Below are 13,808 nucleotides of genomic sequence, written 5' to 3' on the forward strand. Positions count from 1 at the left end.
TCCAAGTATACAAAATTTAAAATAAACTTACTACACAAAATAAAAATTATTTTTAAAAATCAATGTTTTACAAAATAATTATTACATGTTTAAAATCTATAATACAATATACAATATTTTTTTTTCAAACATACAATATATAAAAATATACTAATTATTTCTTAATTCTAGAAATAAGTACAAAAACTTTTTATAAATTTCTCAAACCAAATCCGAATAAATCAATAATGATCGACTCGAACTCGACTAACACGATCAACATAAACCAATATGATTTGATTTTTTATTTTGTTTTTAACAAAATAATTAATTATTACACATAATAATATTAAATATATATTTTATCCATAATAAATTTAAATATATAATAATAAATCTCGCTTGTATATGATTTAAATTTGAAATTTTAATTTTAAAAATTTTAAAATATATTTTCTATAAGAAAATAGACAATTATTAATTTTTAAATCAATTAATAATTATATTTTCATAATTATATTTTAAAATTTTATAAAATAATTATTTTTGTGGAACTGAGTAAAATTAATTCTACAAGTAAGTAATAAAAAAATAATAATATTTTCTTAAAAAGTTTTTTGAGTAAGACAAAAAATTGTAGGTTGAAAAAAAAGAAATTTTAAAAGAATTTTAAATTCTTTTCTAATTTAATAGAGCGTGTACACCTATATGTAATGGTCTGTGTACATATAACATTGTCCTAATTTAATTATATTACTTTTAACTGCACGTACTCTTGCACAAAACAAAGATGACAGTAGTTCAACGTTTCATTATATTATATTATATTTTATGACATGAAATCTGCAATTCGTTATCTTTTGGTTTGTAACACAATAGCTCACAACATATGTTAACCAGGTAAATCATAGTCCATAATAGACAAGTCTTGTGAATATATTCATCCAAAAAAATATAAGGAAGAATCGAAGTTTTGATCATTTATCAAGTATTTATCTACTCCATTAACTCGCACATTCCATAAAATCAATGATTTGTTTTATCAGTAGGGGAGATATTTTATGAACTTGAAAGAAGGAAAAAAAATGGAAATCTTAGGCTATTGAAAAGAATACAAAAAATAAAAGATAAAATAAAAAACACAAAATTTTTTAAAAACAATCTCACAAGTCAATTTTATAAAACATATATTATATTCTGGTCATCTATTAAAATATATTATTTTTATTTTAAAATTATTAATTTTTATTGTAAATATAAACTTCAATAAAAACGGTTTCGCACCAAATCTAGTTTTCGATAATGCCTAATTCTGACGTAGGTTAGTAGTGAGAGTGATGTCATCTTTTCTTTGACAAAAATTCAATATACAGTCAGATGGAGACTCGAATAAGTTCATGGATACGAGCTCTCTCGCACACGCAAATACTGATGCCGTTGGCATAAATTTCTATCCTCAGCTTTATTGAATTCCCAAAGGTAATTTTTATTGTTGCACTGCCTTTTTTTCACAAATGAACTCTCTCTCTCTCTCTCTCTTTTTGTTTATTCTTGTGATCTGGTGTTTGAATTGATTGGAATCAGTATGTTTTTGGATTAATTTGCTCTTCTTTTTCTTTTCTTTTCTTTTATTTTTTGGTAAATCTCTGCTGATGTTTATGCTGCGATGAATTTTTTTCGCAGGCGCGAAGATTTTGGAGTTCTGATCGAAAAGAAAACCAAAGGAATGGATCTGGAGCTGAGATTTGAAGTGCGATGGGCGTTTTTATAGAGCAGCAGCAGGAATCGTGGCTCGTAATATGAAACTGTACATATCCACGACTAGGACTAAGAGAGTCGCAGCATACAGTGCCACCGCCGAGGGCGCCGGCGTTGGAGGTACTCGGAGTGAGATGAAAGGGAAGAATCCGCCGTCGACTGCGTTCGGCCGCAGATTGTACCATCGGACGGCGATTTTACCGGTGGTGCTGTTGTTTGGTCTGGTGTTGCCTTTACTCTTCATTAGAACTGCTTTTCTAGTACTTGAATCCGCCGCTCTTTGCTCTTCCTCCATCGGTAAATTTTAGGCCTTTTAATTTCATTATCTTTCAATTCTTCGATATAATCTTTAAATTTTACTTTTATGAGCTGGCTAAAGTGTGATTGCGCGTACATGACCATGTAATGTAGGGTGTATGACACTAAGGATTTTTGGCGGGAGCGATGCTGCTCTGGTAAGTCAAAGTGCTGCTTTTTTGGCTAGATTAAGAAGATGTACATATGCAAATCACTATGCATGAAATTTTTGCCAACTGATTGATATTTTGAGAAATTTGGGCGACCAAGTACCAAATACTTGCTTTTTAAGATATTTTGCGAAATTTGGACGACCAAGTAAACCCAGATACTTACTTTTTACCGTGAATTTTGTTTTTTTTAAAAAAAGATCGTGGACAAATTACTGAAATAGTACGAGGATTTATTTTACGTCTGTAAATTGGACCAAAAGGCGACTGTATAAACAGTGGGTACAAATTATTTCGCGATTGTCGGTATTCAAGCTTCACTCGGTGCTTGGCTAAAAAGTTGGCAAGTTGCACTGCCAGCCGATTCGTTAAGCCAGCTTGATCTTATTTAATTATTCCCTTTTCATCCTTCATTTGATAATGATATTAATAAGTAATAATACTCAATGAAACATGGGTCGTCTCTGACGTGACATGAAATTAAGATTTCTATTTGTCTGAAGATAAACATGAAAATGAGATTTTAACTACTACTTTTTCTTCTTCGTTCATTATTACAGTTGAAAATTTAGACTCCTGCTTTTCCTTTAGATTTATATAATACCCAGAGGTTACATCAGGTTGAAATTTGAGCCCCAGAAGGTTTCTTTTCAATTTGATCATTATATCTAGAATTGACCCCGAACTTTTAACTTTTTCGTCTGGAGTAATTTGGATATCTGAAAAAGGTCCAGCAAATGAAATCAATGGATGATTCATGATCACATATTTCGGCATCGTATGCATAATGAAAACAAATATTTGTAGAAATGACAATCTTTTAGAGATTTAATATAGAAGAAAGATTCAGTTTGAGAAAGGGTTACCATTTAATGTGGAGATTAAGGTACTTGAGTTTTCGCGAATGGACTATTGTGATAGAAAAAGAAATGTGAAAACAAACTCTTCAACCCCGCAGAGGGCATTCTGTTGTGATTAATAAATGCTGGGTTCACCAAATTGTTAAAATGATGAATGTAAATGTTTAAAAAATAATGATAATAATAAATTGTTGAAAAGATTACGCCAGTATTGTAGTTATGTTTTGCTTATGATTTTCTTCCTATTTTGTGGCACTGCTTAAAAAGCTCAGAGAAGAGCTGACACGGGCCCTACTGGAGGCAACCACTAGTAATGATGAATATGGGGGTGGAATCGGAATTGGAACAGTGGAAGGTTCAAATCTAATACCAGTTACATTTAAGGATCTAGTGGAGGACATGACGTCCAAGAAACAAGACGTTAAAGCCTTCGCTTTCAAGACCAAAGCCGTGGTGAGTTAGCAAACATTTACTGCCATTTATTGCAGCCCATCATCCTATTGGCTATTGCTATTGCTATTGCTATTGCCTATTCTTGTGTTCTTTTTCACTTGATCACTACTCACGTTAATGTCCACTCTCATAATGGCCTGCAGTCACTGTCCTGCCATTATTAGGCATAAATGGCTCCCACTTCTTTTTTACCTGAAAATGTATGGTATCACCCAAACCACTTGTTTCAGAGGGGAAAAATATAGCCTTACTCAGGGGGCCTTCTATTTCTGAAAAATATTGCCATTTACCCATCTCAACCGTGTTCTTCTACGTTCACCGTTTTTTAAAATGAATTATCTTAAATTAAAAATTAATCTCCATAAGCCTCCTCCCACGTGTCTAAGGTAGTGTTTAGGAGAGTTTTTAGAAAGCATTTCTTAGCTTTTCGTTAACAAAATTACAAATTTTTATTAAGTAAAAGTTGAGAAGTGCTTTCCACGCTACCTAAGAAAATCGGTGTCCCATTTTAGCCATGTGAAAGTTGGTGTTTTGCGGCTAGGTAAAGTACTACTGTACTAGGTTCGGTAATTCCGTTCAAATCACTTTATTTATGCCTACTTGTACCTTCCGGGTTTAATGGTCCTTCGAAGTAAAACATGTTCGGCATAAAGACATAATGCTTGCATAGATTACTAGAGGAAACCAAACATAAACGAAATAAACAAGTTATTTACTTTCGCGTATGCACGACAGAAACAAAGATAAAAGTTTATCGATCCCATTCACGAAGAAGCAATATTAACTTGTCATACAATCAATCATACACAAGGGATGGATTTGGGAATCCTGAGGGGTCACTCTTGACTCTTTATAGAGAACTGTGTAAATGGTGATTTTAAGTATTATCTGTGCTTTTTCTGCCAAAAGGTTAAAGCCAATATGAAAAATGGAAAATGAAAAACCGACAACATTACTTGATATGTGATTAGCAGAATCTTGAACTAGCATCTCTTTAGTTACCGATGTAGTCTAGATATGTAGATCATAAATGTATTTTAACAACATATGTTTTATGACGGGAATCGAGATCTTATATGCTAATAAAAAGAAACATTTCTCTAGAGGTTGTTTGTTGACACACATGTAATCAGTGCTTCGACATTAAACAAATGACCTTCACTGAGCTTTTGTATTTTATGCGCAGATTGAGAAGATGGAACACATGGTTAAAACAGCCCAGTGGCAGGAGTCTGTTTACTGGCATTTAGCTGCTCATGGATTACCCAACAGCATGCACTGTCTTTCTCTTAAGTTGACCGAAGAGTATGCCATAAATGCAGTGGCTCGTTCTCGCTTACCTTTGCCTCAATACGTTTACCGCCTCACTGATACTTCATTTCAACATGTTGTTCTTTTGACTGACAATGTCCTGGCTGCATCTGTTGTAATATCCACTGCCATTAAAACTTCAATCAATCCCAAAAACTTGGTATTTCATGTGATCACCGATAGGAAAACATACACCTCAATGCATGCATGGTTTGCATTGAACGCAATAGAATCCGCAGTCATTGAAGTCAAGGGCTTGCATCAATACGAGTGGTCTCATGATGTAAATGTCGGTATTAAGGAGGTGTTTGAAATTCATCACCAGATCATGAAGTACAATTTGAGAAATGCAAAGAAGGAAGGCTTTGATAACAAGGAAGATTATGATCACAAACTAGGTGTTCTAATCCCCAGCAGCTTTTCGCTTTTGAATTACCTCCGCATTTATCTCCCCGAGGTAAAAATACTTGAATTTTACTAGCATGAACTGATTATGATAATCTATCATCCTTACAAATTAAAATTCATCTGGTGTTCAATTTTCTGTGTCGCAGCTGTTCCCAGATCTCGACAAGGTTGTGCTATTGGACGATGATATTGTAGCACAACACGACTTGTCATCTCTATGGGACTTGGACCTCAATGAAAAGGTTGTGGGTGCAGTTGTAGATTCATGGTGTGGAAGTGGCTGCTGTCCAGGAAGAAAATACAAGGATTACTTCAATTTTACAGATCCAATCATAATATCTGACTTGGACCCAGATCATTGTGGATGGCAATACGGGATGACCATCTTTGACCTAAAAAAATGGAGGAAGACAAATATCACTGCAGTGTATCACCAATGGCTCAAACTTGTGAGTATCTTCCTCCGATAGTAATGTTAGTAACCATGTTAATTCCTAATCAATCAGTCCCACATTCTGAGTGGTCAATCAATCAATATAAAGATTTAGAAGTACATAAATATTGTTTTCCTGACCAAAATGGTAGTTATGGCTACTTCATTATCCTCTCACATGTTTTGTAGAACCTAAACTCTGGTTTTACACTATGGCATCCTGGAGCACTTCCTCCCGCCTTGATTGCTTTCAAAAACCATGTGCATCAAATCGATTCTTCATGGCAACTGGCTGGTCTGGGTTATCGTTTTCCCCAAGTTGATGAACAGATGTCAGAAGCTGCGGCAGTTTTACACTTTAGTGGGCCAGCAAAACCATGGCTCGAAATCACGTCCCCTGAGGTAAGAGACCTTTGGACTAGGCATGTAAATTTCTCAAACGATTATATAAGCAAATGTGGAATAGCAGGCTAAAGGGACAAAGTTATATCCCATAGCTCAAAATTTTGAGTTACTTGTTACTGTTTTAGGCCATGGAGTATCCTCTGTGACAGAGGGAAGTAGGTTTAGCCTTCAGCCTCTCACAGGCCATTCTCCCTAGCTTGTTGATAAGTAACAATAGAAGGTAGATGAAATACATTTACTCTCAAAATCTATATATCAAACACAAAGTTTATAGTAGGAATGGCATGTTCGATGTATATTTGTAATTTTCCCATAAAGAAAAAACATATTCTCATGATCCTTAGACATTTGTTTAATTTCGCTTATATTTGCTCACATGTGATGCCCTGTTTGATTTGGTGTCATGCTTAGCTAGCTAGCGTCGAAAACACAGGCTTCGTTTGGCTTGAGATTGTATTAAGTTCGATGGCATTTTTACTTTGAGCATGAAATCAGCCAAATAGGTGCGTGTTTAGAAACAAGGAAGGATGGGAAAAAATATCATTGTACACAGAAAACGTGAAAACGGAACTAAATGTTTTGTAAAACAAAACCAAACATGGCCTATTTATTATTCCAGGCATGTTAAGCTTGTCGGCACCATCAATAAACCGAATTATTATGGGTGAAAACTTGTATCCATACCAGAAACACAGAAGATACAAATGCTAATAAATACTTGTGGTTAGTTATATATTTGGAAACATTGAAAATTATTTAATTTATCCAAAAATAAAAACTAATTAACATAAAAGCAAGTCCTTCTTAGTATAGATCACCACGCACATACCTAGCTCCAAAAAATTTTCAAATTCGGATAGACTAGGCTAAAATTAAACCTAGCCCCTCCCTACCAAAATCCATGCTCTCATTTTAACACCAAATGGATGACACCATCACAAGCAAAGGGTCTACTTGTAACAGCTAGTTAAAACATTTGAATAATTTAAAGCCTAATACATTATTCATCGTTCAATCCCTAGTTAATAATATATGTAAGGCTAGCAACGTTAATATCTGACCAAAACCAAGTTGCATGTCAATATAGCACAGTCAAGCACGTGCTTTCAAGGATTTGAAACCCACCCTCCATTCTAACCCTATTCCTCCACAAGTAGTGTGACTTCAGAATTCAGATAATAAATTAATAATATACGATGAAGCCCACTGCATCTGCCAATGATACTCGAAATGTTGCTACTTCAGGAGTTCTACACAGAAGTTATATCTTCTACCAAATAAAGCTTCTAATATTTCAGAGAAAAATGCTGACTAAATTTGTAGATGGCAGCCGAAAGCAGAAAATTATACCAGTAATATGTTAGTTTGCATCGTAGCGCAACGCAAAGGTAGGGGTCGGGAGAGATTTCGACTCTGTCACTGCAGAATAGAGAAAAGTCATCTGTTAGCTGCAACCACACAAAACTCAGTAACTCACAAATAGAAATGTGGCAAAGAAAAAAAACACGGTTACCTTCTATTTCATGCTGCATCCAATCCTGGGAACAAACCAAAGCTTGCAAACTATCTGGCTTGAGTGGACTCCAGCAGTGATTAAGGGCCCTGTCCCGAAAATCAAATAGAGACTCAAGGGATACTTTCGAGATCGGAATCCCTAAAATGTTGCGCGCCATCATGGACAGCACAGGATATCTTGGTTCATGAACCTTCCACCAATTCAATATACTGAAATCCGCACTTCGTGGGAAGAGTGGTTCCTCCAAATACTTGTCTAGGTCAGATTTTATGTTTTGGTTAACGGAATTTTCATGCAGGAATCGGTCAAAGCCAGTAAGTCTATCCTTAACAGCACTACCACTCGTTTCTGAATTTGAACATTGACCATGAGCCGCTAATGGGCTGTAGATAGCATGACCATTGTACAAAGCTTTGATACAATTTGAAACAATATCTATGCAATCTAGAGCAGTATCACCATAAATTTGTGGATAGTAGTACTCCACTAATTTCATTTTGAACCTGGGATCTAAGATGGCTGCAATGGCCATAATCAAGCTGCATTTCTTCCAATATTCGTCAAACTTTGTTTTCAGTTTCAATGCTAAACTGCTAACGAAATCATCTGGCTTCTGGCACCACTCGATCAGTTGCAGATGAATGTCACAAATCTCAGCAAAGTATGAATTAGCAGTGGAATGCTTGCCTCCTGCAAAGACATTGGAAACTTCATGAAAGAACTTCAAGATACTAGTGATAGCTCGCAGTCTGTCCCAATCTAAACAAGATGGGAATATTGAGAAGCCAGGGTCATGTTCTTGCAATTGAGACAGTGCTTCTTTGTACTCTAAAGCAGTTTCAAGCATTAAATAAGTCGAGTTCCATTGAAATGGATTATCAAGAGATAAGAGTTGCTGGCAATTAGTCCCAACTATCTGAACCATCTCTTCAAACTTTTCTCTAGTGGCTTGACAATTTTGAACAAATCGTATAGCTTCACGAACTTTGTCACTGATCTCTTGTGATGTTCGAAGTACATCTTGGACCAACAACTTAACGGTATTTGCTGCACAGCGTACATCAAATAATTGGCCCTCACACATCAGGAACTTGTGCTGGCTGAGTTGGTCTCTGATTCTATGGACAATCCTGTCATAGGTGGAACAGTTTTCAACAGTCAATGAGAACAACTTTCTATCAATATCCCAGCTCCTAAGATTTGTCATGATAACCTCTGAAAGCAAGTCTTCTGCTTGAGAGGGATCAATGGCTAAAAAATTCAAAACCTTCTTCTTTAGTTCCCAAGAATCATCGATAAAATGTGCTATCAAACTCAGATACTCTGTATCTCCATTAGAAGTCCATCTCTCAGCACTAAGGCTGACTTTGCCAGGCAGTTTATCAAGCTCCTCATATACTCTCTGTTTCTCTTTTCTGTAGATCTCCATACAGTCAGCCTGAACTCTATCAACAGTCACAAGATCAAACAAGGGCTGAAGATTTCGAACGAATGTCTTGAAGCCTATGTCGTCAACCATGCCCAATGGATAACCATGCATAATGATCATGCGTGCAAGATCTGTCTGACTCTTCCTCTGATCAAGATTGAAATTTCCCATGCTCATATTTCCACTTTTTAGCCCTTGTTCACGGGTGCTACTTGCAACAGTGACCATCTCATTCTTTATTTGAACAGGGTTGTACTTGGTAAGGGCAAGGGTGCTTTGCTTTCTCTTGCCCCTTGTCAAGTATTGAGTAATGTCATGGTTTGATCTTTTACAGCACCTAGTCAAATGATTTCTCAAATGAGATGTTCCACTGGTACTTGACCCGCTAAGTATTCTTTTACAGTGCCGACAGACGGCCATGTATGTTTCACCTCTTTTAACTCTATCAAAATCATTCCAGACAACGGATTTCAATCTACTAGAGTTAACAATGACAGTTTCATCTGAGCCATCCATTTGATTTAAATGTTATTCCTCCTCCGCAGGCTCAGACAAACCTGAAAACGTAAATTAAAAAAATTATGACAAACTTAAAACAACCAAGAGCATATTTGTTCGGATCGTTTTCTTTCAGAAAGGCTAAAGGAAAAAGTGAAAGAAGTCAAAATAACAATACTCTAAAAGAAGAAAATTAATGCTGTTTACCGTCTTCAATTCTAGAATATAAATTTGGAAGTGACCAAAAACTCGTTCTTGGCCGGAAACTGTAATTTGTGCATCAAAACTCCTATGGCTTAAGCAAAATCATATAAATATAAAACAGAAAAAAGGAGTAAAAGCCATAAAAAAAAACCACTGCAACAATCAGACCAGTTCAACTTACACCGTGCTAAAATCCAGCAACGTTAAGAAAATTTGCTCCCATTTCGAACTAAGGACTTAACATTCGAAACAAAACGCCAATTTATACATGCACGGATGCATTAATTCCAATCCATGTTCAAAAATTCGGAGTTAAAATTTAATGACGGAATAATTGATTAAAAAACCCACAAAAAAAAAAGGCCAGCCCATGTCCTGTTTGCTGAAAAAACCCGAACTTTGATGGTATAAGAAACCGACCCGATGAATTAATGAACTCTTCGGGTTAATCCGGAAATTACTCACAAAACCCTAACACCGGATTGATCCATACCCGTTCAACGTCATTCGATCCTCAATAGTATTATTTTATCATTGAACCGAAAACATAACAAATATCACTATTCGAACTTCAGATAATATCCATATCACCCAAACCACACATGGCTTCATTGCAGATGCTGAGAAAGGAACAAACTTACAGAGAACCGGAGTGAAATCGATAATCGCAGCGAGAACTAGGGTTTCTCCAGCGGAATGCTCAATCCATATATGCGGATACAAAATCTTTTCTTTTTCCTTTTTTTACGAAGAACACAAAAATCTTTTTTGGGCTAAATTTGGTTGGGAGATTGAAATGGAAAATTTAAGAAGAGCTGAGTTGATTTAGGGAAATTATTTCTCTGCCAAGGCGCCAACCCGATTGAGTTCGTAGTCAGTGGGCTACTCTTTTGGGCTGGGTTTGGGCTTGATCGTTTCATCCACACTTTTAGGCCCAGTCCGAGCCCACTCTATAGGTGGTTTGGTAATCCATTTTATTCCAGGAATATTAAGTTTAATTAATTAATTAAGGAGAATACAAACATCATTACTTTATTAGTTAATTAAGAGGGTGTTTGGCTAAATTTATTAAAAAGAGCTTATTAGTTCTTAGAGCTTAAAAGCTATTTTACGAGCTTATAAGATGTTAGAACTTATTTTAAAAATAAGTTGTTAAAGTGTTTGGGTAAACTTATTTTAAACAACTTAAACAGCTTATTAGTTCTTAGAGCTTAAAAGCTATTTTACGAGCTTATAAGATGTTAGAACTTATTTTAAAAATAAGTTGTTAAAGTGTTTGGGTAAACTTATTTTAAACAACTTAAAGATATATTTTTGGTATTATAAGATCTTTTTATTGTCAAAATTACCAAAAAGAGTATAATTCTATGAAAATAATATTTTGAGTTATATATATACGAAAATAGTTTTAGAATAAACCTATATTAAAAATAAAATTGTTTTAATATTATACTTTTAAAAAAATTTATGTGATTTGTAATTTTTTTAAAATAATATTTAATATATAATGAGTAGAGGATAAGATGAAGATTTATTAAAATATTTAAGGATATTTTAGAGAGATATAATATTAAAATAAGATTTTTTTAAAAAAAAAATACCTCCTCCCTTATTTTTTTAAAAACAACTTATAAGCTATCAAACATCTTATTTTGACAGCTTATAAGTTTTTTTAAAAAAAAATTTATCAAACACATTTTTAAAGCTTAAAAGCTCTAAAACAGCTTATAAGCTGTTTGAAAGAGCTTTTAAGCTATGTTAAACACCCTCTAAAACATTACTAAAATAAAATATTTAATAATATTATAATTAGAGTAAGGATTAATGAAAGTAAATCGCCCCCACCTAGGTATGATGAGTCGATGACAATTAGCATCCACCGACGCAAGACCTTTAAGTTAGGTTAGGTTAAAAGGGAGCTTGACTAAATCAGCATGCCTTAATTAATTTAATGATGGAAACATCAAGCAAAGTCTTGTCGATGGCTTATTATAGTCAATCGGACAAAAAGATCAAAAAACGAAGACGAAATATCGAGCTTGAAATTCAGTTATGATAAATATCTTCCATAGCTCGAAGCAAAGACTCAAGCATGTGGTCAAATTTTCTTACACAATATACAATACGTGAAATGTCTAAGAATACACATTAACTTTTCGAACAATATCAGTATCCAAGTTTATTAAGATCAAAATTAAATTGTGGTCCGGTACCCCCATTAATTAGAATATCAAGTTTTCAGGCTCGAGACAAATAATACATGCGACGCATTAATATATTTGGTAATATATCTCTCATTCGAGATTTTGCATTAAAAGGTAACGATAAGAAATCTTTATTTTCATGAAGAAGAATTATAGTCGTCTATCGTGCGTGGTGGGGTGGGTTTGGGCGTGTGTGGTTCTTTATTTTTAGATTTAATATCCCTTTCTTTTTATCACCCTTTCTACCACATAAATTGCTCTTGGGGAATGACATATACTTTACTTCATAGCATTAAATTCCAAACCCAATAGCTAGGCTGTACAAAACCAAAGGCTTAGAATATATTGCAAGTCCAGAATTTAAATCCTATATTTCACCGAAGAAAACAGTTCATTGTTTTGGAGTAGTGAAGAAAACAAGAATTTGGATATGGGTTTTCTCGGGACAATCGCAAGGAATTTGGATACACTTGCTGGGTATATTTTTTTTAATCATTAATTCATGCCTTAAAGAACGTTAATTTTTTTTTCATTCTTTTGTGGTGTGTTCGTTCGTTTAGAGAATGTAGCAAATCATTTTTTTTGTTTTGTAAAATTTCTCCCACTCCTAGTTTACAAATGTAAACGTGTTGATATAATAGTTAACAGCAACTTTACTTTGTTTTGATTGTGAAACAGACCTGGAGTGATGCTGTTATATCCCCTGTAAGATCCTACAATACATGTAATTTTTTTTATGTTTATTTGGTTCAAAGATTGATGAAATAATATGAATGCCAAAATTTCAATGGATCAACAGATATGCATCCATGAGAGCAATTGAGAGCCCTTCAACACTAGATGATCAGCAATGGTTGACATACTGGGTTCTGTACTCGTTCATAACGCTGTTCGAGCTTTCTTGCTGGAAGATACTTGAATGGTAATTCGTGTTATCGTTTCTGTCACATAACCATTTAACTTACTAGCGTTTATAGGTCGATAAAGGGTCGCGAACATACAAAAAGTCAACTTAAAATGCATGTTGAATGTGCACACAGGATTCCGATATGGCCATATACCAAACTGCTATTTTGTTTGTGGCTGGTGCTGCCAGTATTCAATGGTGCAGCTTATATATATGAGAATTTTGTGAGGAAGTATGTGAATATTGGGACTGTCAGCTCGAATTATCCCGAGGGACAGAGGAAGGTTCTACTGATGATGAGTCCTGATGCAAGAAAGTCTGTTGAAAGATACATCGAGAGATACGGGCCGGAAGCCTTTGATAGAGTAATCAAAGCGGTAAGAAAGTAATCGAATGATAGCCCCAACCCCAAGCAAAAACACCAGATGATTCGATTATTTTTGTTGCAGGCTGAGAAAGAAGCAGGGAAACGCTGATGCATGGAACATATATCAACTGATCATAGAAAGCCAGAGCATGGGGTGAAGGATACAGGAGAGTAGATCATCAATAAGTATAATGCTTGTAAATTTTTCGGATTGGAATTTAAGTTATATCATACAAGGATCTTAAATAAAACCAGTACCTATATCTAACTTTGATGGAACCAAGTAATAGAACAGAGGACAAAGTATGTGATTTTTAGCTGCTGTTTTCATTGAATCATTCTCCTTTTGAACATAATGGTTATCTTTCTGTCATGGTGTTTCATAATTTAAATTTCTACAGAAAGGCTGAAAAGTCAAAAGAGGATTCTTGGCTTTTGATATAAATCAATTGCTAACAAACAATTCGTGCACAATGGATAGAAATAAACGGGAAATTTCAAGTTACCCTTAGGATAATATCATAATTATGCATCTAATGGTGGATATTTAATAAAAGGCGTGTGGGGTTTGATGCTGAAAAATCAATGAGATCCCATATGTATTGATAG

The 13,808-nt window shown here is 34.7% G+C and overlaps 3 protein-coding genes across 6 annotated transcripts; 2 read left to right on the top strand and 1 right to left on the bottom strand.

Annotated features, from left to right (window-relative positions):
- The first annotated feature begins 1,304 nt into the window (after positions 1 to 1,304).
- Positions 1,305 to 6,411, top strand: LOC140894719 (probable galacturonosyltransferase 15). 3 transcript variants are annotated; one of them, XM_073303308.1, is made up of 7 exons: positions 1,305 to 1,458; positions 1,663 to 2,034; positions 2,149 to 2,192; positions 3,332 to 3,517; positions 4,704 to 5,285; positions 5,383 to 5,685; positions 5,859 to 6,411. In XM_073303308.1, exons 2-7 carry the CDS (start codon positions 1,779 to 1,781, stop codon positions 6,141 to 6,143), a joined length of 1,656 nt encoding a protein of 551 aa, XP_073159409.1. In that variant the 5' UTR covers positions 1,305 to 1,458; positions 1,663 to 1,778; the 3' UTR covers positions 6,144 to 6,411. The 3 variants fall into 3 exon arrangements, with proteins under 3 accessions (XP_073159409.1, XP_073159410.1, XP_073159411.1); XM_073303309.1 differs by lacking the exon at positions 1,305 to 1,458 and adding an exon at positions 1,471 to 1,562; XM_073303310.1 differs by lacking the exons at positions 1,305 to 1,458; positions 1,663 to 2,034 and having other exon boundaries at positions 2,152 to 2,192; positions 3,337 to 3,517.
- Positions 5,930 to 10,557, bottom strand: LOC140894717 (zinc finger BED domain-containing protein RICESLEEPER 1-like). 2 transcript variants are annotated; one of them, XM_073303307.1, is made up of 4 exons: positions 10,363 to 10,557; positions 7,588 to 9,576; positions 7,425 to 7,493; positions 5,930 to 6,066 (listed from the first exon to the last, which is right to left on the bottom strand). In XM_073303307.1, exons 2-3 carry the CDS (start codon positions 9,533 to 9,535, stop codon positions 7,435 to 7,437), a joined length of 2,007 nt encoding a protein of 668 aa, XP_073159408.1. In that variant the 5' UTR covers positions 9,536 to 9,576; positions 10,363 to 10,557; the 3' UTR covers positions 5,930 to 6,066; positions 7,425 to 7,434. The 2 variants fall into 2 exon arrangements, with proteins under 2 accessions (XP_073159408.1, XP_073159407.1); XM_073303306.1 differs by having other exon boundaries at positions 5,944 to 6,080.
- A 1,646-nt stretch (positions 10,558 to 12,203) lies between these two features.
- On the top strand, positions 12,204 to 13,544 carry LOC140866310 (HVA22-like protein f). The gene is made up of 5 exons (XM_073271281.1): positions 12,204 to 12,402; positions 12,604 to 12,630; positions 12,725 to 12,847; positions 12,966 to 13,209; positions 13,282 to 13,544. Exons 1-5 carry the CDS (start codon positions 12,356 to 12,358, stop codon positions 13,306 to 13,308), a joined length of 468 nt encoding a protein of 155 aa, XP_073127382.1. The 5' UTR covers positions 12,204 to 12,355; the 3' UTR covers positions 13,309 to 13,544.
- The last annotated feature ends 264 nt before the right edge of the window (positions 13,545 to 13,808 follow it).

The sequence above is a fragment of the Henckelia pumila genome, chromosome 4 (genome assembly GCF_033568475.1).
Source record: "Henckelia pumila isolate YLH828 chromosome 4, ASM3356847v2, whole genome shotgun sequence".
NCBI classification, from domain to species: Eukaryota; Viridiplantae; Streptophyta; class Magnoliopsida; order Lamiales; family Gesneriaceae; genus Henckelia; species Henckelia pumila.